The sequence below is a fragment of the Myotis yumanensis genome, unplaced genomic scaffold, assembly GCF_028538775.1.
Source record: "Myotis yumanensis isolate MYYU_CA2020_CCGP unplaced genomic scaffold, mMyoYum1.0.hap1 SCAF_10, whole genome shotgun sequence".
Classification (NCBI taxonomy): Eukaryota; Metazoa; Chordata; class Mammalia; order Chiroptera; family Vespertilionidae; genus Myotis; species Myotis yumanensis.
Genome location: NW_027223761.1, coordinates 1,636,699 through 1,661,961, shown reverse-complemented (window position 1 = coordinate 1,661,961; position 25,263 = coordinate 1,636,699). Strand labels below are relative to the sequence as shown.

Here is a 25,263-nt window from a genome sequence, read left to right as displayed (position 1 = left end):
ATGCCTTGGACAAGCCCCTCTGGGCTCCTGGACTGCGGCTGACGGTGTCCATGCTGACCCCCGGAACCGTCCCCCCGGAACGGCCCCCCTGGGACCGACCCTCAGACTGGCCCCTGGAATCCCGCCTGGAGCCAACGGGAAGTGTGCCAGCCCCGCGGAAGTGCGCGACAATGGGGCCGCTGCCGCACCAGGACCTTTCCAAGAAGCCCAGGTCCTGATAAAGCAGCGCCGAGATCCTGTTTGTCCGCCGCTGCACGTGGCCGGGAGGGGCGCGGGCGGCTCGGCCAGGGCCGGGCCCCTATATAAGGCATCGAGGCCGCTAGTCCGGTGCACAGGTGCAGCGAGTCTGCCTGGTGTCAGTGGCAGGAGGGGCCGGGTCCTGCGGTGACCGCTTCTCCACGCACCATGCTGGGGCCTCGGCTGCTGCTGCTGCTGTCCTGCGGGGGAGCCCTGCTGGGCGCCGGTGAGTGGGCGCCTGTGAGTGGGGGCCGCGGCCTCGAACGGGCACGGACAGATGTCCCCGCGGCCCCCGGCCTGGGAGCGGCTCCCGGCCTCCCGCCTCCGCGACTTGGCCAGAGGTGGCTGGCCACCAGGATGTGGATGCGAGGCCCCCTCGCTCGGGCCACCCCGCTCCAGCCAAGGCTTGGGTCACCCCAGCCAGCGAGGGTCAGAGGGTGCCGAGGCCGAGTGCAGGGAGGACGGACTCGGGCCTGGGGGGCGGGGGTCCCACGGGGACAGGCAGTGTCCTCCGCAGCCGGAGCGCCAGGCCTGAGCTGGGTGGACAGGGCTCAGGCTCAGCCCTCAGCTGGGTCCTGAGGTGGGCAGGTCCCCAGGGGCAGCCACAGGGATGCAGGGCCTGTGGGCACTGAGGCCACAAAACCCAGGTGGAGGCCCAGCTCCGTGGTCCTGGCTGTGAGCGATGACCACTCAGTGGGCTCTGGGCCTGGGGTCCCCGTCTGTGAAAGTGGGGGCAACATCTCCCCCTCACGGGGCTGCCCCGAGCCTACCCAGTCTCACCCATCCACCCCAGGACAGGGTCCCTTCCCCCTCCGTACACCCTCATGCCCGTCCCTCCCGCCCACCTGGCCCCGCTCAGGCCCCAGCCCTCCTCACCAACCAGCACCAGGCCCGTGGCTCCTCTGCCCTTGTGAGCCCAGGTGGCGGAGCCCAGGGACTCCTCTCCTCTCCTCAGTCCCGGCCCACAGGCCCCTCCCGGGTGGCCCCATGTCCCACCAGCCTCTGGGGAGCAGGGGGCGGCTGCAGACACCAGCCCAGTAGGTCCCCTGGGCTGCCCCGCCCCGCCCTCCCTCAAAGCCCCTCCCCTTCCAGGCACCACCTTTCCCGCATGGGCTGCTCTGAGCCCTCAGGACCCCTGCTCCGCTGAGCCCTTCTTGGGCCCCTCCCAGGCCCTGGGGCCCAGACCTGGACCCCAGAACCTGGGGAGGAGGGAGGAACCTTGGGGTGGGGGGAGCCTGCGGGTCTGGCGAGGGGTCCAGGCTGTGTGAGCAGCAGAGGGTGGGGCAGGTCTCTGAGCCTCAGCACCACCTTCCGCTGGCCTGGGAGGGACAGAGGCAGGTCCTGCCCTCCTGGACCAGGGGCAGGAGGTCTGAAGCCGGGGCCTGGGGGGCTGGGGGCCTGAGACTGTGGGGCCGGGAAAGGCCCCAGACGGGCCAGTGCTGAGCGAGGACAGGCAGGGGCGGGGGCCGCCAAGCGTGCAGGACTGCGAGTGCTCTGCACCGCATGGCCGGGCCGGGCTGAGGCGGCCAGGCCGGCCGCCCTGCGGCTCCATGGGTCCGGCCAGGGGTCAATGCCTGCCCTGACCGTGGTGGGAAGCACAGCCGGCCTCCTGAGCGTCTTCAAAGGAGCCCCCGCGGCCAAGGTGGGGTGGGGTCATTGTCGAGACAGAGCCCGAGGCCCAGCGGGTGGGGACCGCACAGTGATGGAAGGAGGCGTGGCAGGGCTGGAGGCCAGCACCAGGCGGCCGGGGACTAGGAGTGACCCTCTGGGGGCACAGACGTGAGCTGAGACGCAGACCCCCCTGATCAACACCGCAGGGGCAGGGCAGCCCAGGGTCACCCCCCCGCACCTCTGTGCCTCCCACCCCAGCCGGGACCCCACGGCCAGGGGCAGGCATCGCCGAGACGCACTGTAGACAGGGACCAGTGTGGCGATGGGGGGGCAGGCAGGAACCGCCGCAAGCTGCTTCCAGCCCAGGACCGTGGAGCTGGGGCAGGGGAGGGCCGCAGGGAGGGGAGGCCCCGCGCAGCTGCCCTGAGCAGGGTCACCTTCCTGCCCCTGCGGTCACTGTGACCCATATCACCAGGTGGGCTGAGTGGGAAACAGGGGTGCAGCGGAGAGAGGGGTCCCATCCCACAGAGCCTTTTGGCTGAGCTCCTCCCCACTCTCCCTTGCCCCTCTGAGCTCAGGGCTCCCCCTCGCCTCCCCACCCCCCTCCAGTGAGGTCCGGGCAGAAGCCCAGGAGTCCGGCCGCCCCGCCACCCAGACCCACGGAGCCTGCCCAGAGCCAGCGGGCCGACAGGCTTTGCCCTCACTCGGGCCCTCCTGCCAACCCGAGGGCCTGGCGCCTCCAGGGTGCAATGATGGGAGCCTGGTGGGCAGAGCAGCAGATGCCCCGGGGCCAGAGGGCACCAGAGGGGCTAGTGTCCGGTGTGGAGGACCCACCCGCCCTGAGGCCTGGCCCTCGGCCACAGGAACCTCTCTAGGGACCTCCCATCCTCCCAGCACGGCCAGCTGCCACCTCCAAGCCCTCAGGCCCTGCTCACTGCCCGGGCCTGTGCCTGCGCCTGCGCCTGTGCCTGTGCCTGTGCGTGTGCGCCTCACCCTCCCTGGGGCTCTCGGGAGCAGGGACCACATGCCCGTGTCTCCTGCACCCAGCAGGGGACAGGCCCACAGCAGGTGCTCGCTGTGTGCAGGGTGCCAAATTGGTGAGAGAGCGGAGTGAGTGAGTGAACAAATGAATGAGCGAGCGAGCGGGAAACGAGGGTGTGGAGGGCCCAGCGGGCTGGGCTCAGGCCTGGTGCCAGCGCTGTGGTTCCCAGCCCTGGGCCCTGCTCACAGCCAGGCTCTGAGTACCCGGGGGCCGGCTGCGCCCTGGAGCAGAGGTGGCCGGGCCCAGCACTGACATGGGCCCTGAACACGCAGGTCTGGACGACACCTCCTTTGCCCACCCAGGACCCCAGGGGCTGAAGGACTCCCCACAGCCAGGTGAGGACCACAGCTCTGCCACAAGGTGGCTGTGGTCTGGGCTTTCCACGAGGGACATCTAACCACAGGGACCTGGGGGGACCAGCTTGTGCTGGGGGTCCCTGGGGGACGGGGCTGCTGGCTGACACCCAGACCCCCCATGGCAGCAGCTGGCTCTCCCGTGAGGCTCAGTGGGCCTGGGACTTGGGAGGCCGCGAGCATGGGCTCCCCAGGGGCCCTGCCGGCCAGGGGACCCAGAACCCCGAGACCCACCGGCTCCCTCCACAGCGCCCGGCAGGGGCTGGTGCTCCACATGGGGGACCGGCCACTTCTCCACCTTCGACGGCCACATGTATGACTTCGAGGGGACCTGCAACTACATCTTTGCGGCCATCTGCAAGGACGCCTCCTCTCCCACCTTCAGCGTCCAGCTGCGGCGAGGGCCCGGCGGGGACATCTCCCGGGTCATCGTGGAGCTGGGGGCCTCGGTGGTCACGGTGCAGCAGGGAGCCATCTCCATCAAGGACGTGGGGTCGGTCAGGGACCAGGGCCATGGCCGGGGGGTGGGGGGAGGGTTCCGGGGACGAGGGAATGGCCAGGGCGAGGGCAGCCGCTGACCGCTCCCCCCTGCAGGGCCGTCAGCCTGCCCTACACCAGCAACGGGCTGCAGATCACCCCCTTCGGCCAGAGCGTGCGGCTGGTGGCCAAGCAGCTGGAGCTGGAGCTGGTGGTGGTGTGGGGCCCCGGCGCCCACCTCATGGTGAGGACGCAGTGGGGGCTGCACCTGAGGCAGGAGTTGGTGGGCAGAGCTGGGGGCTGCCCCCGGAGCGGGAGGTCCTGACCGGTCCCCCAGCTCCTCAGCTTGGCGGACTCCTGCCAGGAGCCCGGATGGGCCTGGGCTTTGCTGGAGGCTGTTTCCCCATTTGAAGATGAGGACCATCCAGCAAGAAAAGAGGTCCCTGGGGAGGGAGGGCGATCACAACCCATACGGTGAGGGTGCCCGGCTCCTGGAGCAGGCATCCGCGGTCTCTGCATCTGGGCGAGGGGTCCCCGGCCTAGGAAGCCCCGGCCCGCCCTGCTCACCCCGTGTGCCAACCGCCCACCCTCACCCACAGGTCCTGGTGGAGGACAGGCACATGGGCAGGATGTGTGGGCTCTGCGGGAACTTTGACGGCGAGAAGACCAATGAGTTTCTGAGCGAGGACGGTAAGTGGGAGTGGGCGGGGCCCCCTGCGCCCAGCCCGGGTGCTGACCCTGCGCCCCCTACAGGCACGCGCCTGGAGCCCCACAAGTACGCCGCCCTCCAGAAGCTGGATGACCCCAACGAGATCTGCACCCACGAGGCCATCCCCGGCCCCCGGGTCCTGCAGGCAGAGCATGTACGTGAGGGCGGGGCCGCGCAGCCTTCCAGGTGGAAGCACTGGGTGTGGGGCGCGGCCTTCTCCCCGTGACCGAATGGCCCTCTGCCCAGGCCCGGACCTGCGCCCAGCTGCTGGCCCTGGTGGCTCCCGAGTGCAACGTGCCCAAGGAGCCCTTCATGCAGAGCTGCCAGGCCGACGTGGCCGCGTGTGCCCAGCCGGGCCAGCAGAGCTGCGCCTGCGCCACGCTCTCCGAGTACTCGCGCCACTGCAGCCTCGCCGGCCAGCCCGTCAGCCGCTGGCGGAGGCCCGGCCTCTGCTGTGAGTCCTAGGAGGCTGCAGGGAGGGCCAGCGCCTCTATGGCACCTCACTCCCGGGACAGGAGGCCTGGGGGGAGCGGCTCGGGGGGGAAGCAGGGCCCCAGGGTTCCCTGCCCACTCACCAGGGCCCCGTGTACATACAGCCCTGGGCCAGTGCCCGGCCAACCAGGTGTACCAGGAGTGCGGCGAGGCCTGCGTCAAGACCTGCTCCAACCCACAGCACAGCTGTGCCCGCTTCTGCACCTTCGGCTGCTTCTGCCCGGAAGGTGGCGTACCTCTTCCCACAGGACCCTCCCAGCATGCGCCCCACTTGGCTCACTGGAACCAGGACCCCCTCCCCCCCTTAAGTGCTCACGGCCACATGGGCTGACCCACGGGACAGGGAGGGGATATGCACGCGGGGGGTGAGTCCAGGAGGCTACTGGGAGGAGGTGGGCCGAGCCAGGCCAGAGACAGGCCTGCGCTCCCCCGGGGCAGCCCTGGGCCTGGGCCTGTCGGCACGAGGGGGCAGAACACTGAGCTTGCAGACAGACGGGACTGGGGGTGAGAAGGGGGACAAGCCTCCTGGGGCACAGGCCGGGAGGCCCAAGGAGGGGTGGGGTCTCCCCCACGCAGCCCCAGGAAGCCTCTGCCTGCAGGTATGGTTCTCGACGACGTTTCCAAAAACCTCACCTGCGTGCCCATCGCCCAGTGCCCCTGCACGCTCGGCGGCATGGCCTACGCCCCTGGGGAGGTCACAGCCGACGCCTGCCGCACCTGGTGAGGACAGGAGGGGAGGTGGGGACATGGGGGCACGGGGGTCAGGGGCAGCCTCAGCCCGAAGCAGCCAGCTCTGCTGACCCAGAACACCCAGGGGCGCCCCCACCACTCTGGTCGCCCTCCCCCCACCCCCAGCCAGTGCACGATGGGGCGCTGGAAGTGCGAGGAGCGGCCCTGCCCCCGGCGCTGCGCCCTGGAAGGCGGCTCCTTTGTGACCACGTTCGACGCCAGGCCCTACCGCTTCCACGGCACCTGCACCTACACCCTCCTCCAGGTGGGAGGCCCGCCAGGGACACCCAGGGAACTGCCCAGAGGGGTCACCACGGGGTGGGGGTCTCACAAGGGTCCCGCCAGGGGGCGTCCCTACCAGCCCCCGGCCCTCTGTGCTTACTGTCCTCCCCAGAGCCCCCAGCTCCCCGACGGTGGGTCCCTCATGGCCGCCTACGACAAGTCTGGGTACTCACATTCGGAGACCTCCCTGGTCGCCCTCATCTACGTGTCCAGCCAGGTAAGGCCACCCCGACTGCCGCCACTGCGCCTACCCAGCCTGAGCACACGGTCCTGCCACCGCCCAGCCCCCACCCTCCACCCCCAGTGACTCAGGGCCCTCCCTCCAGGACAAGATCGTGATTTCCCAGGATGAGGTGGTCACCAACCACGGAGACACCAAGTGGCTGCCATACAAGACCGGTAGGTCACAGCCCCTGCCTGTGCCCCGGGGGCTGGGCCCAGAGCGGCTGCCCGCTGAGCCTCCGTCCCGCAGGCAACATCACGGTCTTCAAGCAGACGTCCACCCACCTGCAGATGGCCACCACCTTCGGGCTCGAGCTGGTGGTGCAGCTGCAGCCCGTGTTCCAGGCCTACGTCACCGTCGGGCCTCAGTTCAGAGGCCAGACCCGAGGTGAGTCCCCGCCGTGCCAGGCCTGACCTCTCGGGAAACGAAGGGGCCCCACAGAGACTCACGGGACCCAGCAGGTCCCGCCCCTGGGCCTGGGCCAGCCCCCCAGGGGTGCGGCTGGTGCTGGCCTCCTGCCCAGGGCCCGGTCAGGGGACGCGGGGCAGGACTGGGACGCGGGACGCCCACCCTCATGGCCTGGCCGCTCAGGGCTCTGCGGCAACTTCAACGGGGACACGACGGACGACTTCACGACCAGCATGGGCGTCCCTGAGGGCACGGCCTCGCTCTTCGTGGACTCCTGGCGGGCAGGGAACTGCCCGGCCGCCCTGGAGCGGGAGACCGACCCCTGCTCCATGAGCCAGCTCAACAGTGAGTGCCGGCCGGAGGACTGGGGCGGGCGGGAAACCCACGCTGGGGGCGCAGGAACCCACGGGGCCTGTCCCCGCAGAGGTGTGCGCGGAGACCCACTGTGCGGTGCTGGTGAACAAGGGCACGGTCTTCGAGAGGTGCCACGCCGTGGTGAACCCCAAGCCCTTCTACAGGGTAGGCGGGGCTGGCATGTGGCCAGGAGGGCTGCAGGGTCGGGCACCTTGGGGACAGGGTGTGGATGGCGGGCGCTGACGCTGCTGTCTGCCCGCAGAGGTGCGTGTACCAGGCCTGCAACTACGAGGAGACCTTCCCGCACATCTGTGCCGCCCTGGGGGACTACGCCCATACCTGCGCCTCCAGGGGCATCCTGCTCTGGGGCTGGAGAAGCAGCGTGGACAACTGCAGTGCGTGCTGGGGCGTGCGGGTGGCGGGAGCCCGGGGTCATGCGGAGGGTGGGGCTGTGACCGGCCGGGCCAAGCTCTGCCCAGTCATCCTGACACCAGACTCCCCGCAGCCGTCCCCTGCACGGGCAACCAGACGTACAGCTATGACAGCCGGGCCTGCGGCCGCACCTGCCTCTCACTGTCCGACCGCGCCGCCGAGTGCCACCCCAGTGCCGTGCCCGTGGAAGGCTGCAACTGCCCCGAGGGCACCTACCTGAACCACAAGGCCGAGTGCGTGCGCAAGGCCCAGTGCCCCTGCCTCTTGGACAACCACAAGCTCATCCTGGCCGGCCAGTCCACTGTGGTCGAGGGCGTCATCTGGTGTGTGAGGGTCCTGGGTGGCAGCCCCGCCCCCTGCAGCCCCGCCCCAGGCCACCCCCTCACACGGCCTCTCTTGCAGCTACTGTTCCAACGGGCGGCTGAGCTGCCCTGGGCGGCCGTCGATGCTCCTGGGTACGTAGTGCAGCGGAGCGGCGCCCTGGACTGCGAGGGGCCCTGGCCTCCGCTGAGCCCGCCTCACCAGCCCCCTTCCCTGCAGCATCCTGCTCGGCCCCCAAGACATTCCAGTCCTGCAGCCAGTCCTCAAGGAACAAGTTTGGGGCGGCCTGTGCCCCCACGTGCCAGATGCTGGCCACGGGCACCCCCTGCGTAAGGCTGGGGCGGGCGAGGGCAGGGCTCCCCCAGCCTGTCTGGGCCTCGGGAGGAAGCCCAGACTCCTCAGGAGAGGCTCTGCCCCGACCCTGTCCTCCAGGAGAGGCGTGGCCAGTGGGGCTGGGAGGCCCAGCAGCTGGAGGGCGGTGTGCTAGGTCTGGGGGGTTCCCTGAGGAAGGTGGGCTGGGGCCCCAACTTGGGGAGGAGTAGGAGGGGGTACAATAGCCCACCCTGAGGCACGGAGGCGCCGGCCCCTTTCCTGAGGGAGGGAGGCTGCCGAGAGAAAGGCCCTGAGCAGGCTGGTGCAGGAGGGGGTCTGGGAGGAATGCAGGGGCAGAGGGCCCACCGGGGCCACCCTCCCAGGGGCTGCTGACCTCCGCCCTGCAGGTGCCCACCAAGTGCGAGCCCGGCTGCGTCTGTGCCGAGGGGCTCTACGAGAACGCCAGCGGGCAGTGCGTGCCCCCCGAGGAGTGCCCGTGCGAGTTTGCGGGGGTCTCCTACCCCCAGGGCGCCGAGCTCCACACCGACTGTAAGGCCTGGTAAGCCAGTCCCACCCTGGCACAGGGCTGTCCGCAGGGTCCTGGGGGCTGGGAGGTCAGATCCTACAGGGTGGGTGCGGCCCGGGTCTCAGAACCAGAGCTCCCTGCTCCCGGCAGCACCTGCTCGAGGGGGAAGTGGACGTGCCAGCAGAGCGCCCACTGCTCGTCCACCTGCACCCTCTATGGGGAGGGCCACGTGGTCACCTTCGATGGGCAGCGCTTCGTGTTCGAGGGCAGCTGCGAGTACATCCTGGCCACGGTGAGACCCTGGGGGAAGGGCCACGGGGGGGCCACGAGGAGGCCCTGGGAGGACTCGGGGTCTCCTGGTGGGCTCCTCCTCAGTGCCCCCTCCCCACAGGATGGCTGCGGCACCAATGACTCCCGGCCCACCTTCAAGATCCTCACGGAGAACGTCGTGTGTGGGAAATCGGGTGTCACCTGCTCCCGGGCCATCAGGATGTTCCTGGGGGTGAGTGGGCTAGTGGGTGTCCCCACAAGGCAGCCACCAAGCTCCAGGTCCTGGCCTCTCTGTGCCGCCAGCACTGGCTTCCCCTCTGCTTCCTCGTCCACACAACGGGCAGCAGTGTCTCCTAGAACTGGACGTGGGGTGGGGAGTCTCCCAGAAGCCTGACTCAGTCCTCAGCTCAGTGTCCATGACGTTCTGGAACCTCACGCCAATGGCAGGCTCGAGAGGACAGGCCCCAGCCCAGAGCTGGCCCTCAGCAGGCGCTGGCCGGCGCGTGTCCTTAACGGGCCCCTGCGGGAGAGCACGGGCGGGAGCAGAGCTGCGGGCACTCAGCAGCCGCCCAGGTGGGGCTGGCAGCCTGGTGACAGCCCTGCCCCACAGGGCTTGTCCATCGTGCTGGCGGACAGGAACTACACGGTCAGCGGGACAGACCCCCACGTGCACTTCCGGGTCAGGGCTGGCTCCCTGCACCTGGTGTTGGACGTCACCATCGGCAGCAGCTACAACCTGACCCTCATCTGGAACAAGCACATGACCGTCTCCATCAAGATCTCGCGAGCCTCACAGGTACCACGCGCCACCGCCCAGGTCGCCGGGGTGGGGCAGTGCCCGCCACCTGCACATCCGCCCGCCTGACACCAGCCCCCGCAGGACGCCCTGTGCGGCTTGTGCGGCAACTACAACGGGAACATGAAGGACGACTTTGAGACACGCAGCAAGTACGTGGCGTCCAGCGAGCTGGAGTTTGTGAATTCGTGGAAGGAGAGCCCGCTGTGCGGAGACGCCAGACTCGCGCTGGACCCCTGCAGCCTCAACGCCTTCCGCCGCGCCTGGGCCGAGCGCAAGTGCAGCATCATCAATAGCCAGACCTTCGCCGCCTGCCACAGCCAGGTGGGCTGCGCCGCGGGGGTCGGGCCTGAGCAGGCGGGTGGACAGCAGACACTGAGGGCCACTCCCGCAGGTGTACCGCCTGCCCTACTACGAGGCCTGCGTGCGCGACACATGTGGGTGCGACACGGGTGGGGACTGTGAATGCCTGTGCGATGCTGTGGCCGCCTACGCCAAGGCCTGCCTGGACAAGGGCGTGTGCGTGGACTGGAGGGCCCCCGACTTCTGCCGTGAGTATCCTGTCCCCCACCGGGGGCGGCCATGGCGGCAGCACCTCTCCCGGGAGGGCAGCAGGCTGTGCCCTGCAGAGGGACCTGCAGAGGGACCCCGAGCCTCCCAGGCCCTGACAAGCACCCGTCCTCCCAGCCATCTACTGCGACTTCTACAACTCCCACACGCGGGCGGGCGACGGCCAGTACCAGCACACCCCGGAGACCAACTGCACGTGGCACTACCAGCCGTGCCTCTGCCCCCAGCAGCTGCAGAGCCTTCCAGACACCAACATCGAAGGTGCGGGCGAGGAGAGGGCAAGGCTGGGTCAGACAACTGATGGCCTCCCGGCCAGTGATCAGGATAGGATGGTGGACGAGGGCCCAGCCTGGAGCCAGGGGATGGTGACAGGCACAGTGCAGGGTGGCTGGGGTTGGGGACAAGGGGGTACCCGCCTCTGCAGTTCAGTGAGAGGCCAGGAGTGGCTGGGGACAGAGAGGGCAGGAACCAAGCCTCGAGAGACGGGCTCCGGCTCCGGGCACTGAGGCCTGGCCTCTCTCGGCCCTGCCCCCTAGGCTGCTACAACTGCTCCCAGGATGAGTACTTCGACCAGGACAAGGGGACGTGCGTGCCGTGCAGTAAGCTCAGGCCACAGCCCCCATGCCCACCCAGCCCCCACAGTGGAGCCCCTGCACAAACCTCTGGCCAGCTCTCCAGTACCCTACTCCCCAGCTGTGCCCCTGAGGTGCTGGGACCCCCATGCCCCAGACAGCAAACACAAAGGGAAAACAATCAGGCTTCCCCTCCCCAAATGCTGACGCACCCACACCTAGCCCCCAGCTACAGGGCAACCCAGGCCCGGGCTCCGCCAGCTTGCTGGGTATGTGGGTGACAGCTGGCCTGGAGCTACCACAGGTGGGCGCTGGACAGCATCCCGGCTGCCAGGCATCACCAGGGTTGGGCAGTGGTGCTGGGAGAAGAGGAGACCCGGGGGCGAGGGGGGAAGAGGACTGAGAAGCAGGGACCCACCTAGGGACACCCCTGGAGGGCGGGACCGGGAGGGGCGGCACGTGGTGACAGCACTGACCACACTTCCTCTTGCAGTGCTGCTGCCCACCACGCCACCGCCGCCCACCACAGGTGATTGCGCACACACTAGGTGCCAAGGTGAAGCAGCGCTCTCCCCGGGCTCATCCCTGGGTAGCCGTCAACCCAGCCTGTGCCCATCCCAGCAGCTGCTGGCTGGCATGTGGGCAAGGCTGGGGTGCACCTGGGTTGTCCTGGGCTGCCCCACAAGGCGGGGGCAAGCGGCGTTGACCAGGACAGCAGAGGGGAGGGGCACGGAAAGCTTATCCTGGCTGACCAACCCCGCCGTGCTGGACGGCCACGTCACAGCAAGGCCAAAGGGACTGGGATGCTGCCCTCAGCGGGGCACAGGCCTCTGCACCCTGTGCTCCTGTCCAGCCCACCTGGGGGTGGGGGACTACATGGCTCAGCAGGCAAGAGGGGGTACTCCTCCCAAGGTTGTGCCCGTACTCACAGGCCTTCTGCCTCACTCAGGCTCGCCCTCCACAGAAGCCAGGCCCACCTCGGCCACCCCCAACATCACAGCCACCCCCAGAACCACTGGGCCCCTCAGCTCCACGGCACCCTCACCAAGCCCCCACGCCACACCTGCAACCCCCACGGCCTCGGCCCCCGCCTCCACACAGACAGGGACAGCCCCGACCCCGCGGCCAGAACCCACAGTCTCCTCAGGAGGTGAGGACGCCCTGCGGTGGCGGAACACATGACGATCAGACATGCTCCCTGGGGTGCGGGCAGATGCTCTCAGCACAGCGGGTGGGGTTGAAGGACCAGCTGCCGTGGGACGTGGCAGTTCCTGGCTGCCTGGCACTGTCACTGAAGCATGCGGGACCTGCAGGCGCAGGGAGCCCACACAGCAGCCCCTGCTGCTGCCCAGGGACCAGGGGGGACATGGCATGGGTCCTGCTAGCAAGGGCAGGTGGAGGGCCAGCCAGCGCCCAGTGAGCCCATGGCCACCGGACAAGCAGCTGAGGAAGGATGTGCGTGTCGGCGAGGGGAAGGCACACGCCCTTCTCGAAGGGCTCAGTGTGCCCACGGGCCAGGCTCCTGTGGCACAGGTGGGGCAGGGAAAGGGGAGGGCAGATGGTCCTGTTCCCTGCAGAGTCGCCTCGAACGACCTCGGCCATCACCACACGAGCCACGTCAGGACCAGCCCCCACAGCCACTCCCAGGTCAACAGCCACAGGACCTACTGTGACTCAGGCCACCACACAGCCCACCGCACCCCTGCTCAGCACAGCCACGCAATCCACAGCTCGGTCCACAGTGCGCACCACGGCGGCATGGCCAACACCAACCAAACCAGAAACCACCACGGGGTCCCCCCAAGGTAAGGCTACCCCACGCAGGTCCCCACAGAGGGGAGACAGCACAGGTGCTCCAACGCCCAGCCCAGGCTGTGGAACTGCGTATGAGAACAGGCCACAGACTCCCAGGAGGGGATGCCTCCAACTCAAAAGGGGGGCAGCCAGCCCAGCAACCAGCCTGAGCCAACAGCTAACCACGTGCTCTCTGCACCTCTCCCCGCACAGCACCTACAGGCCCAACCGCCACGGCGGCCCCCACACCAGGTGAGCACAGGGGTCCCAAAGGCACTGGATCTAGAGGGGAGTGACCAGGTTTGAAATCAGGGCCACAAGTCAAAACTGCAGAAAGATCCCACAGGAAGGAGCCCGAAAGTACCTGAAGCCCATCACAGCACCCTCGGCGCAGGGAAGGAGGGATCATAAACACCTGCAGGACAGAAACAAACGCAGGGACCAAATCAGGAGAGTCAGTAAAAGCAAGGGGGACACCAGTGCACAGGAAGCCGGCGTGGGGAACACCATCAGCAAGTGGGAGGCCACCTACCCGGGCAAGGATGACATGATAACAAACTGACGCATCACACTTTCCACAGGGCACTCAACCCACCACCGAACCGAAGGAACAACCACAAGATCACCAGGGAGCACCACAGGCCAGGGCACAGCACACATGAGTCCAGGGAGCAGGTCAACCACGACCACACCCAACCCACCACACACTCCCTTCACTTCTCACTCCGCCCCCACTGGTTCCGTGTCCACCACCTCCCACATTACAGATCCGCCCAAAGGAACATCATTCCGGACCACCACCACGTTCCCTACCGCATCTCCATCCAAGACCACTCAATCAACTCACGTTCCAAACTCTGCCACCTCCTCTGTCACTCCCACTTCTCACAGAGTGATCACCCCAACACAACCAGAGACCCACTCTCCTTCCATCTCTACTGCAAGGCCAACAGGCTCTTCTCCATCATCGACACACGTCCCTGCCACAGGCACAGTGCCCTCACCCTCCACCCCACCGTGGACTCCCACCACAAGAGGAACCACCCAAGCACCTCACTCTGTTAGCACAGCCAAAACCTCCACCTCCCTGGTGTCACACCCCTCTGCACCTGCCCACTCTGGGACCACATCTGCTCCACGCACCACCATCTCCCCCAAGACCACCAGTAGAGGCACCGGGAGCCCGGGGACACACACCCCCACGGCCACACCCAATGGTCCACACACTCCCTTCACTTCTCACTCCGCCCCCACTGGTTCCGTGTCCACCACCTCCCACATTACAGGTCCGCCCACAGGAACATCATTCCGGACCACCACCACCTTCCCTACCGCATCTCCATCCAAGACCACTCAATCCACTCACGTTCCAAACTCTGCCACCTCCTCTGTCACTCCCACTTCTCACAGAGTGATCACCCCAACACAACCAGAGACCCACTCTCTTTCCATCTCTACTGCAAGGCCAACAGGCTCTTCTCCACCATCGACACACGTCCCTGCCACAGGCACAGTGCCCTCACCCTCCACAGTGCCATGGACACCTACCACAAGAGGAACCACCCAAGCCCCTCACTCTGTCAGCACAGCCAAAACCTCCACCTCCCTGGTGTCACACCCCTCTGCACCTGCCCACTCTGGGACCACATCTGCTCCACGCACCACCATCTCCCCCAAGACCACCAGTAGAGGCACCGGGAGCCCGGGAACACACACACCCATGGCCTCGGCCACACCCAATGGTCCACACACTCCCTTCACTTCTCACTCCGCCCCCACTGGTTCCGTGTCCACCACCTCCCACATTACAGGTCCGCCCACAGGAACATCATTCCGGACCACCACCACCTTTCCTACCGCATCTCCATCCAAGACCACTCAATCCACTCACGTTCCAAACTCTGCCACCTCCTCTGTCACTCCCACTTCTCACAGAGTGATCACCCCAACACAACCAGAGACCCACTCTCCTTCCATCTCTACTGCAAGGCCAACAGGCTCTTCTCCACCATCGACACACGTCCCTGCCACAGGCACAGTGCCCTCACCCTCCACAGTGCCATGGACACCTACCACAAGAGGAACCACCCAAGCCCCTCACTCTGTCAGCACAGCCAAAACCTCCACCTCCCTGGTGTCACACCCCTCTGCACCTGCCCACTCTGGGACCACATCTGCTCCACACACCACCATCTCCCCCAAGACCACCAGTAGAGGCACCGGGAGCCCGGGGACACACACCCCCACGGCCACACCCAATGGTCCACACACTCCCTTCACTTCTCACTCCGCCCCCACTGGTTCCGTGTCCACCACCTCCCACATTACAGGTCCGCCCACAGGAACATCATTCCGGACCACCACCTTCCCTACCGCATCTCCATCCAAGACCACTCAATCCACTCACGTTCCAAACTCTGCCACCTCCTCTGTCACTCCCACTTCTCACAGAGTGATCACCCCAACACAACCAGAGACCCACTCTCCTTCCACCTCTACTGCAAGGCCAACAGGCTCTTCTCCACCATCGACACACGTCCCTGCCACAGGCACAGTGCCCTCACCCTCCACAGTGCCATGGACACCTACCACAAGAGGAACCACCCAAGCCCCTCACTCTGTCAGCACAGCCAAAACCTCCACCTCCCTGGTGTCACACCCCTCTGCACCTGCCCACTCTGGGACCACATCTGCTCCACACACCACCATCTCCCCCAAGACCACCAGTAGAGGCACCGGGAGCCCGGGGACACACACCCCCACGGCCACACCCAATGGTCCACACACTCCCTTCACTTCTCACTCCGCCCCCACTGGTTCCGTGTCCACCACCTCCCACATTACAGGTCCGCCCACAGGAACATCATTCCGGACCACCACCTTCCCTACCGCATCTCCATCCAAGACCACTCAATCCACTCACGTTCCAAACTCTGCCACCTCCTCTGTCACTCCCACTTCTCACAGAGTGATCACCCCAACACAACCAGAGACCCACTCTCCTTCCATCTCTACTGCAAGGCCAACAGGCTCTTCTCCACCATCGACACACGTCCCTGCCACAGGCACAGTGCCCTCACCCTCCACAGTGCCATGGACACCTACCACAAGAGGAACCACCCAAGCCCCTCACTCTGTCAGCACAGCCAAAACCTCCACCTCCCTGGTGTCACACCCCTCTGCACCTGCCCACTCTGGGACCACATCTGCTCCACGCACCACCATCTCCCCCAAGACCACCAGTAGAGGCACCGGGAGCCCGGGGACACACACCCCCACGGCCTCGGCTACTCCCAACAGGCCACACACTCCCTTCACTTCTCACTCCGCCCCCACTGGTTCCGAGTCCACCACCTCCCACATTACAGGTCCGCCCACAGGAACATCATTCCGGACCACCACCACCTTCCCTACCGCATCTCCATCCAAGACCACTCAATCCACTCACGTTCCAAACTCTGCCACCTCCTCTGTCACTCCCACTTCTCACAGAGTGATCACCCCAACACAACCAGAGACCCACTCTCCTTCCATCTCTACTGCAAGGCCAACAGGCTCTTCTCCACCATCGACACACGTCCCTGCCACAGGCACAGTGCCCTCACCCTCCACAGTGCCATGGACACCTACCACAAGAGGAACCACCCAAGCCCCTCACTCTGTCAGCACAGCCAAAACCTCCACCTCCCTGGTGTCACACCCCTCTGCACCTGCCCACTCTGGGACCACATCTGCTCCACGCACCACCATCTCCCCCAAGACCACCAGTAGAGGCACCGGGAGCCCGGGGACACACACCCCCACGGCCTCGGCTACTCCCAACAGGCCACACACTCCCTTCACTTCTCACTCCGCCCCCACTGGTTCCGTGTCCACCACCTCCCACATTACAGGTCCGCCCACAGGAACATCATTCCGGACCACCACCACCTTCCCTACCGCATCTCCATCCAAGACCACTCAATCCACTCACGTTCCAAACTCTGCCACCTCCTCTGTCACTCCCACTTCTCACAGAGTGATCACCCCAACACAACCAGAGACCATCTCTACTGCAAGGCCAACAGGCTCTTCTCCATCATCGACACACGTCCCTGCCACAGGCACAGTGCCCTCACCCTCCACCCCACCATGGACTCCCACCACAAGAGGAACCACCCAAGCACCTCACTCTGTCAGCACAGCCAAAACCTCCACCTCCCTGGTGTCACACCCCTCCGCACCTGCCCACTCTGGGACCACTTCTGCTCCACGCACCACCATCTCCCACAAGACCACCAGTAGAGGCACCGGGAGCCCGGGAACACACACCCCCATGGCCTCGGCCACACCCAATGGTCCACACACTCCCTTCACTTCTCACTCCGCCCCCACTGGTTCCGTGTCCACCACCTCCCACATTACAGGTCCGCCCACAGGAACATCATTCCGGACCACCACCACCTTTCCTACCGCATCTCCATCCAAGACCACTCAATCCACTCACGTTCCAAACTCTTCCACCTCCTCTGTCACTCCCACTTCTCACAGAGTGATCACCCCAACACAACCAGAGACCCACTCTCCTTCCATCTCTACTGCAAGGCCAACAGGCTCTTCTCCACCATCGACACACGTCCCTGCCACAGGCACAGTGCCCTCACCCTCCACAGTGCCATGGACACCTACCACAAGAGGAACCACCCAAGCCCCTCACTCTGTCAGCACAGCCAAAACCTCCACCTCCCTGGTGTCACACCCCTCTGCACCTGCCCACTCTGGGACCACATCTGCTCCACGCACCACCATCTCCCCCAAGACCACCAGTAGAGGCACCGGGAGCCCGGGGACACACACCCCCACGGCCACACCCAATGGTCCACACACTCCCTTCACTTCTCACTCCGCCCCCACTGGTTCCGTGTCCACCACCTCCCACATTACAGGTCCGCCCACAGGAACATCATTCCGGACCACCACCACCTTCCCTACCGCATCTCCATCCAAGACCACTCAATCCACTCACGTTCCAAACTCTGCCACCTCCTCTGTCACTCCCACTTCTCACAGAGTGATCACCCCAACACAACCAGAGACCCACTCTCTTTCCATCTCTACTGCAAGGCCAACAGGCTCTTCTCCATCATCGACACACGTCCCTGCCACAGGCACAGTGCCCTCACCCTCCACAGTGCCATGGACACCTACCACAAGAGGAACCACCCAAGCCCCTCACTCTGTCAGCACAGCCAAAACCTCCACCTCCCTGGTGTCACACCCCTCTGCACCTGCCCACTCTGGGACCACATCTGCTCCACGCACCACCATCTCCCCCAAGACCACCAGTAGAGGCACCGGGAGCCCGGGGACACACACCCCCACGGCCTCGGCTACTCCCAACAGGCCACACACTCCCTTCACTTCTCACTCCGCCCCCACTGGTTCCGTGTCCACCACCTCCCACATTACAGGTCCGCCCACAGGAACATCATTCCGGACCACCACCACCTTCCCTACCGCATCTCCATCCAAGACCACTCAATCCACTCACGTTCCAAACTCTGCCACCTCCTCTGTCACTCCCACTTCTCACAGAGTGATCACCCCAACACAACCAGAGACCCACTCTCCTTCCACCTCTACTGCAAGGCCAACAGGCTCTTCTCCACCATCGACACACGTCCCTGCCACAGGCACAGTGCCCTCACCCTCCACCCCACCATGGACTCCCACCACAAGAGGAACCACCCAAGCACCTCACTCTGTCAGCACAGCCAAAACCTCCACCTCCCTGGTGTCACACCCCTCCGCACCTGCCCACTCTGGGACTACTTCTGCTCCACGCACCACCATCTCCCACAAGACCACCAGTAGAGGCACCGGGAGCCCGGGGACACACACCCCCATGGCCTCGGCCACACCCAATGGTCCACACACTCCCTTCACTTCTCACTCCGCCCCCACTGGTTCCGTGTCCACCACCTCCCACATTACAGGTCCGCCCACAGGAACATCATTCCGGACCACCACCACCTTTCCTACCGCATCTCCATCCAAGACCACTCAATCCACTCACGTTCCAAACTCTGCCACCTCCTCTGTCACTCCCACTTCTCACAGAGTGATCACCCCAACACAACCAGAGACCCACTCTCTTTCCATCTCTACTGCAAGGCCAACAGGCTCTTCTCCACCATCGACACACGTCCCTGCCACAGGCACAGTGCCCTCACCCTCCACAGTGCCATGGACACCTACCACAAGAGGAACCACCCAAGCCCCTCACTCTGTCAGCACAGCCAAAACCTCCACCTCCCTGGTGTCACACCCCTCTGCACCTGCCCACTCTGGGACCACATCTGCTCCACGCACCACCATCTCCCCCAAGACCACCAGTAGAGGCACCGGGAGCCCGGGAACACACACCCCCATGGCCTCGGCCACACCCAATGGTCCACACACTCCCTTCACTTCTCACTCCGCCCCCACTGGTTCCGTGTCCACCACCTCCCACATTACAGGTCCGCCCACAGGAACATCATTCCGGACCACCACCACCTTTCCTACCGCATCTCCATCCAAGACCACTCAATCCACTCACGTTCCAAACTCTGCCACCTCCTCTGTCACTCCCACTTCTCACAGAGTGATCACCCCAACACAACCAGAGACCCACTCTCCTTCCATCTCTACTGCAAGGCCAACAGGCTCTTCTCCACCATCGACACACGTCCCTGCCACAGGCACAGTGCCCTCACCCTCCACAGTGCCATGGACACCTACCACAAGAGGAACCACCCAAGCCCCTCACTCTGTCAGCACAGCCAAAACCTCCACCTCCCTGGTGTCACACCCCTCTGCACCTGCCCACTCTGGGACCACATCTGCTCCACGCACCACCATCTCCCCCAAGACCACCAGTAGAGGCACCGGGAGCCCGGGGACACACACCCCCACGGCCTCGGCTACTCCCAACAGGCCACACACTCCCTTCACTTCTCACTCCGCCCCCACTGGTTCCGTGTCCACCACCTCCCACATTACAGGTCCGCCCACAGGAACATCATTCCGGACCACCACCACCTTCCCTACCGCATCTCCATCCAAGACCACTCAATCCACTCACGTTCCAAACTCTGCCACCTCCTCTGTCACTCCCACTTCTCACAGAGTGATCACCCCAACACAACCAGAGACCCACTCTCCTTCCATCTCTACTGCAAGGCCAACAGGCTCTTCTCCACCATCGACACACGTCCCTGCCACAGGCACAGTGCCCTCACCCTCCACAGTGCCATGGACACCTACCACAAGAGGAACCACCCAAGCCCCTCACTCTGTCAGCACAGCCAAAACCTCCACCTCCCTAGTGTCACACCCCTCTGCACCTGCCCACTCTGGGACCACATCTGCTCCACGCACCACCATCTCCCCCAAGACCACCAGTAGAGGCACCGGGAGCCCGGGGACACACACCCCCACGGCCTCGGCTACTCCCAACAGGCCACACACTCCCTTCACTTCTCACTCCGCCCCCACTGGTTCCGAGTCCACCACCTCCCACATTACAGGTCCGCCCACAGGAACATCATTCCGGACCACCACCACCTTCCCTACCGCATCTCCATCCAAGACCACTCAATCCACTCACGTTCCAAACTCTGCCACCTCCTCTGTCACTCCCACTTCTCACAGAGTGATCACCCCAACACAACCAGAGACCCACTCTCCTTCCATCTCTACTGCAAGGCCAACAGGCTCTTCTCCACCATCGACACACGTCCCTGCCACAGGCACAGTGCCCTCACCCTCCACAGTGCCATGGACACCTACCACAAGAGGAACCACCCAAGCACCTCACTCTGTCAGCACAGCCAAAACCTCCACCTCCCTGGTGTCACACCCCTCTGCACCTGCCCACTCTGGGACCACATCTGCTCCACGCACCACCATCTCCCCCAAGACCACCAGTAGAGGCACCGGGAGCCCGGGGACACACACCCCCACGGCCTCGGCTACTCCCAACAGGCCACACACTCCCTTCACTTCTCACTCCGCCCCCACTGGTTCCGTGTCCACCACCTCCCACATTACAGGTCCGCCCACAGGAACATCATTCCGGACCACCACCACCTTCCCTACCGCATCTCCATCCAAGACCACTCAATCCACTCACGTTCCAAACTCTGCCACCTCCTCTGTCACTCCCACTTCTCACAGAGTGATCACCCCAACACAACCAGAGACCCACTCTCCTTCCATCTCTACTGCAAGGCCAACAGGCTCTTCTCCATCATCGACACACGTCCCTGCCACAGGCACAGTGCCCTCACCCTCCACCCCACCATGGACTCCCACCACAAGAGGAACCACCCAAGCACCTCACTCTGTCAGCACAGCCAAAACCTCCACCTCCCTGGTGTCACACCCCTCCGCACCTGCCCACTCTGGGACCACTTCTGCTCCACGCACCACCATCTCCCACAAGACCACCAGTAGAGGCACCGGGAGCCCGGGGACACACACCCCCATGGCCTCGGCCACACCCAATGGTCCACACACTCCCTTCACTTCTCACTCCGCCCCCACTGGTTCCGTGTCCACCACCTCCCACATTACAGGTCCGCCCACAGGAACATCATTCCGGACCACCACCACCTTTCCTACCGCATCTCCATCCAAGACCACTCAATCCACTCACGTTCCAAACTCTGCCACCTCCTCTGTCACTCCCACTTCTCACAGAGTGATCACCCCAACACAACCAGAGACCCACTCTCCTTCCATCTCTACTGCAAGGCCAACAGGCTCTTCTCCACCATCGACACACGTCCCTGCCACAGGCACAGTGCCCTCACCCTCCACAGTGCCATGGACACCTACCACAAGAGGAACCACCCAAGCCCCTCACTCTGTCAGCACAGCCAAAACCTCCACCTCCCTGGTGTCACACCCCTCTGCACCTGCCCACTCTGGGACCACATCTGCTCCACGCACCACCATCTCCCCCAAGACCACCAGTAGAGGCACCGGGAGCCCGGGGACACACACCCCCACGGCCACACCCAATGGTCCACACACTCCCTTCACTTCTCACTCTGCCCCCACTGGTTCCGTGTCCACCACCTCCCACATTACAGGTCCGCCCACAGGAACATCATTCCGGACCACCACCACCTTCCCTACCGCATCTCCATCCAAGACCACTCAATCTACTCACGTTCCAAACTCTGCCACCTCCTCTGTCACTCCCACTTCTCACAGAGTGATCACCCCAACACAACCAGAGACCATCTCTACTGCAAGGCCAACAGGCTCTTCTCCATCATCGACACACGTCCCTGCCACAGGCACAGTGCCCTCACCCTCCACAGTGCCATGGACACCTACCACAAGAGAAACCACCCAAGCCCCTCACTCTGTCAGCACAGCCAAAACCTCCACCTCCCTGGTGTCACACCCCTCTGCACCTGCCCACTCTGGGACCACATCTGCTCCACGCACCACCATCTCCCCCAAGACCACCAGTAGAGGCACCGGGAGCCCGGGGACACACACCCCCACGGCCTCGGCCACTCCCAACTGGCCACACACTCCCTTCACCTCTCACTTTGCCCCCACGGGTTCTGTCTCTACCACCTCACAGTCCACTTCTCTCACCACCCGAGTTCCCTTGCCCAGCCTCATGTCATCCACGCTGGGGGTGACATCCATCCGAAGTTCTCCTGCCACGAACCTCACTACCAAGCATCCTGTTACCACTGGACTGCTGACCACTCTCTTCCTGACCAGCTCCATCACTGCGCACAGAAGCTCCTCCTCTCCCACTGCAGGTTCCTCCACCTCCTCTCTCCTCACATCCAGGCCCAGCTTCTCCAGTAAGTGATGTCTCTACAGCCTACCCCATGACCCTGTGCACTGCATCTTTAGCCTTGCCTTTCTACTGGCCGCGTTCTGGGACACTCCCAGGAGCCCCCCCCCCCCCCTTTTCTTGACTCCTCACACTGCCTGATGACCACGGGCTTCTCCTTCCCCTCCCTGCCTGTCCCTCTCTCTGTGCTCACATCACACCGGGCTCACTACTGTGTGGGAGGTGGCAGGTCCCCTTTCCTGCCCCTGAAGCCTTCACCTCCCGGCACAGCAGGGCCGCACAGGGTGTGGTGCACAGTCAGAGAGCCAGCTGAGCCTCTGACCAGGTGTTTGCTCTGTGTGTCCCAGCTGTGCCTTCAGGGGGTCTGGGTCTCACCTCCCCCACATGCTCCCCCATACCTCCGAGCTCTGTCCTGTCCTATGCCTCGTGTTCCCACACCCTTGGGACCTGTTCTCAACCCTCCTTGACAGGGCGTCAGTTCCTCTCTCCCTCCTCCCCAGCTTCCTCCTCCCTCCTCCCCAGGAACCTCTCTAGAAAACCCCACAAGAGGAACCACCCAAGCCCCTCCCTCTGTCAGCACCTGGCTGGAATGCACACCTGGCCTTCCCTGTTGATCCCCTTCCCCCTGCAGTCCCGGCCTCCCTTTGAGAAGACCCTCTGCTCAGCAGCCTTCCACTGCTGTCCCCTGCGGAGCTCAGAGGAGGTTCGGGCTGGCAGGGATCCGGGGAGCAACTATTCCCACCTTCCCCCAGGCTGCAGAAAGCAAAGCAAAGGCTGGTAGGCCATGCCTCACCCCAGGTGACCACTCAGGGCCGAGCTGGGACTAGCAGCACGCTCTCAGCCCTGCAGCCTCCTCCAGCGTCCACTCTGCCCTCTGCACCCAGGCCAGCTGCACCCACCTTGTCCTCCAGAGACACCACACCCCTCCCTCTCGGGTGTTCCCTCCACGGCAGCCATTGCCTGGACTGGGCTCCCCTCACAAGCCCCAGGCAGGACTGTTCACAGTGACACATTTCTCCTGGGAAAAGGCCTAGGTGCAGGTCAAAGCTCATGGGTCCACTCAGGGACCACAGAGCCACGCAGGAAGCTCCCGTATGGTGACACTGATGTCCTCTCCTCGTCCCTCCCGCAGGTTCTGAGCCCAGCAAACCAGACACACCTATGCCCGCAGGTAGGTATCAGCTGGGAGGGGAGGTGGCTGGGGAGGCTGGGGAGCAGCGTGGGAATCTGCCTCATCCCGAGACAGCCCTGGACCGCGGGGGAGAGGAATAAAGACCAGCAGGCTTTATTCCCGGGGGTGAGGTCAGACCCGGGGGGCTCGGGCAGGAGAGACAGCACAGGTAGGGCCCAGGTAAGTGCCGACTGGCCCCCACGGGGCCCAGGCTCATCTGCTGGCTCCCTGGGCCGGCATCACTCGGGGTCCCACACAGACAGGGCTTGTGGAGCCCAGGCCCAGAGCCCGCAGGTCCCCCAGCCCCACCTTCTGAGGGCCAGGCACAGACCCCAGGGGGGCAGCACCGTCACCTGGCTCTGGGGCTGGCATCTCACTGCCTGTCTCCACTTCTCAGAGGTCTGCCGAGTGCGGGAGCTGGAGGAGGAGGTCACTTACCAGGGGTGCACAGCCAACGTGACAGTGACCCGCTGCGAGGGTGTCTGCGCCTCCTCAGCCAGGTGAGCTGTCACCCGGGCGGTCTCCATCTACTGCTGGGCTCCGAGCTTGGAGCTGCCTTACGCAGCAGAGGCTCCCAGGGGGTGGTCGGGCAGGTCCAGCCGGGATCTCCTGCCCCGTCTCAACCACCCTTGCAGCTGACCTCCGACAGCTGGGAAGGTCACCACAGAGGCCCGCCCCGAGGCCCTGCCAGGGTCTGCCCTGTCTGGGTGGTTGGGGAGGAATGGGGATCCCTCCCCGAGGCCCTGCCAGGGTCTGCCCTGTCTGGGTGGTTGGGGAGGAACGGGGATCCCTCCCCGAGGCCCTGCCAGGGTCTGCCCTGTCTGGGTGGTTGGGGAGGAACGGGGATCCCTCCCCGAGGCCCCTGCCAGGGTCTGCCCTGTCTGGGTGGTTGGGGAGGAATGGGGATCCCTCCCCGAGGCCCTGCCAGGGTCTGCCCTGTCTGGGTGGTTGGGGAGGAACGGGGATCCCTCCCCGAGGCCCTGCCAGGGTCTGCCCTGTCTGGGTGGTTGGGGAGGAACGGGGAGCCTTCCCCGAGGCCGCAGGCTTGACCATGTACCTTCGGCGGATTCTTTAGTTTCAACGCCTACACCAACCAAGTGGACACCCTCTGCAGCTGCTGCCACCCCCTTGGCTCCTACGAGAAGCAGCTGGTACTGCCCTGTCCAGACCCCGGGGCACCGGGCAAGCAGCTGGTGCTCACGTTGCAGGTGTTCAAACGCTGCGTGTGTGGCCCCTGGCGCTGCAGAGACCAGGGGCCAGCCCCCCTGGTGAGAGGATGAAGCACTACTCCCAGCGCCCAGCCCTCTCCCCCGCCCCCCTCCCCTCCTTGCTGTGCCTAGCAGCCCCTTTCTAGGCCTGGCCTCAGAGCCCTGGGGTGCAGCTCATCCAGGCACCTGCAGGAAGGGCCTACTGGGCAGGGGTCCCGCAGACCCTGGCCCACCCCACACAAGCCTTTCGGAACACGCCCACCAATCGTCCACACTGCCGCCCAGCCTTGGAAGGCAGCTCCCCGGCCCTGCCCAACCAGACCCTGGGGCCCGAGGAAGGGCAACGATGGACAGGGGAGAGGCAGCAAGGAGAGGGGCCGAGCAGTCGGGAAGGGAAGTGAGGGCACCAGCCTGCCCACCAACACAGCTCACCCTGGGGAGGGGTGTCCCAGCGCCATGCTCGACAAGCCCTGTGAACAGAGGACAAATAAACTGGCCCTGGTCAAGGCACGAGGCCACCCTGA

At 65.1% G+C, this 25,263-nt stretch overlaps 1 protein-coding gene across 1 annotated transcript; it reads left to right on the top strand.

The window, feature by feature from the left end:
• The first annotated feature begins 405 nt into the window (after positions 1 to 405).
• LOC139017660 (mucin-6) lies at positions 406 to 25,263 on the top strand. Its single transcript, XM_070426272.1, has 36 exons — positions 406 to 463; positions 3,163 to 3,225; positions 3,493 to 3,736; positions 3,838 to 3,964; positions 4,320 to 4,410; positions 4,474 to 4,583; positions 4,676 to 4,883; positions 5,026 to 5,148; positions 5,521 to 5,641; positions 5,777 to 5,915; positions 6,045 to 6,149; positions 6,259 to 6,331; positions 6,405 to 6,542; positions 6,747 to 6,908; positions 6,988 to 7,082; positions 7,180 to 7,312; positions 7,423 to 7,672; positions 7,752 to 7,804; positions 7,890 to 7,999; positions 8,390 to 8,541; positions 8,659 to 8,800; positions 8,900 to 9,010; positions 9,389 to 9,574; positions 9,659 to 9,898; positions 9,969 to 10,125; positions 10,262 to 10,405; positions 10,681 to 10,743; positions 11,210 to 11,272; positions 11,666 to 11,866; positions 12,294 to 12,521; positions 12,724 to 12,762; positions 13,092 to 14,874; positions 15,388 to 22,367; positions 23,493 to 23,531; positions 23,929 to 24,031; positions 24,607 to 25,263. Exons 1-36 carry the CDS (start codon positions 406 to 408, stop codon positions 24,809 to 24,811), a joined length of 13,239 nt encoding a protein of 4,412 aa, XP_070282373.1. The 3' UTR covers positions 24,812 to 25,263.

Bases quoted from the DNA above. Each gene is read 5' to 3' on its own strand.
- LOC139017660 (XM_070426272.1), top strand. From the start codon at position 406: ATGCTGGGGCCTCGGCTGCTGCTGCTGCTGTCCTGCGGGGGAGCCCTG. The intron at 464-3,162 runs GTGAGTGGGCGC...CTGAACACGCAG, and splicing joins GGGAGCCCTGCTGGGCGCCG to GTCTGGACGACACCTCCTTT. The intron at 3,226-3,492 runs GTGAGGACCACA...CTCCCTCCACAG, and splicing joins GAAGGACTCCCCACAGCCAG to CGCCCGGCAGGGGCTGGTGC.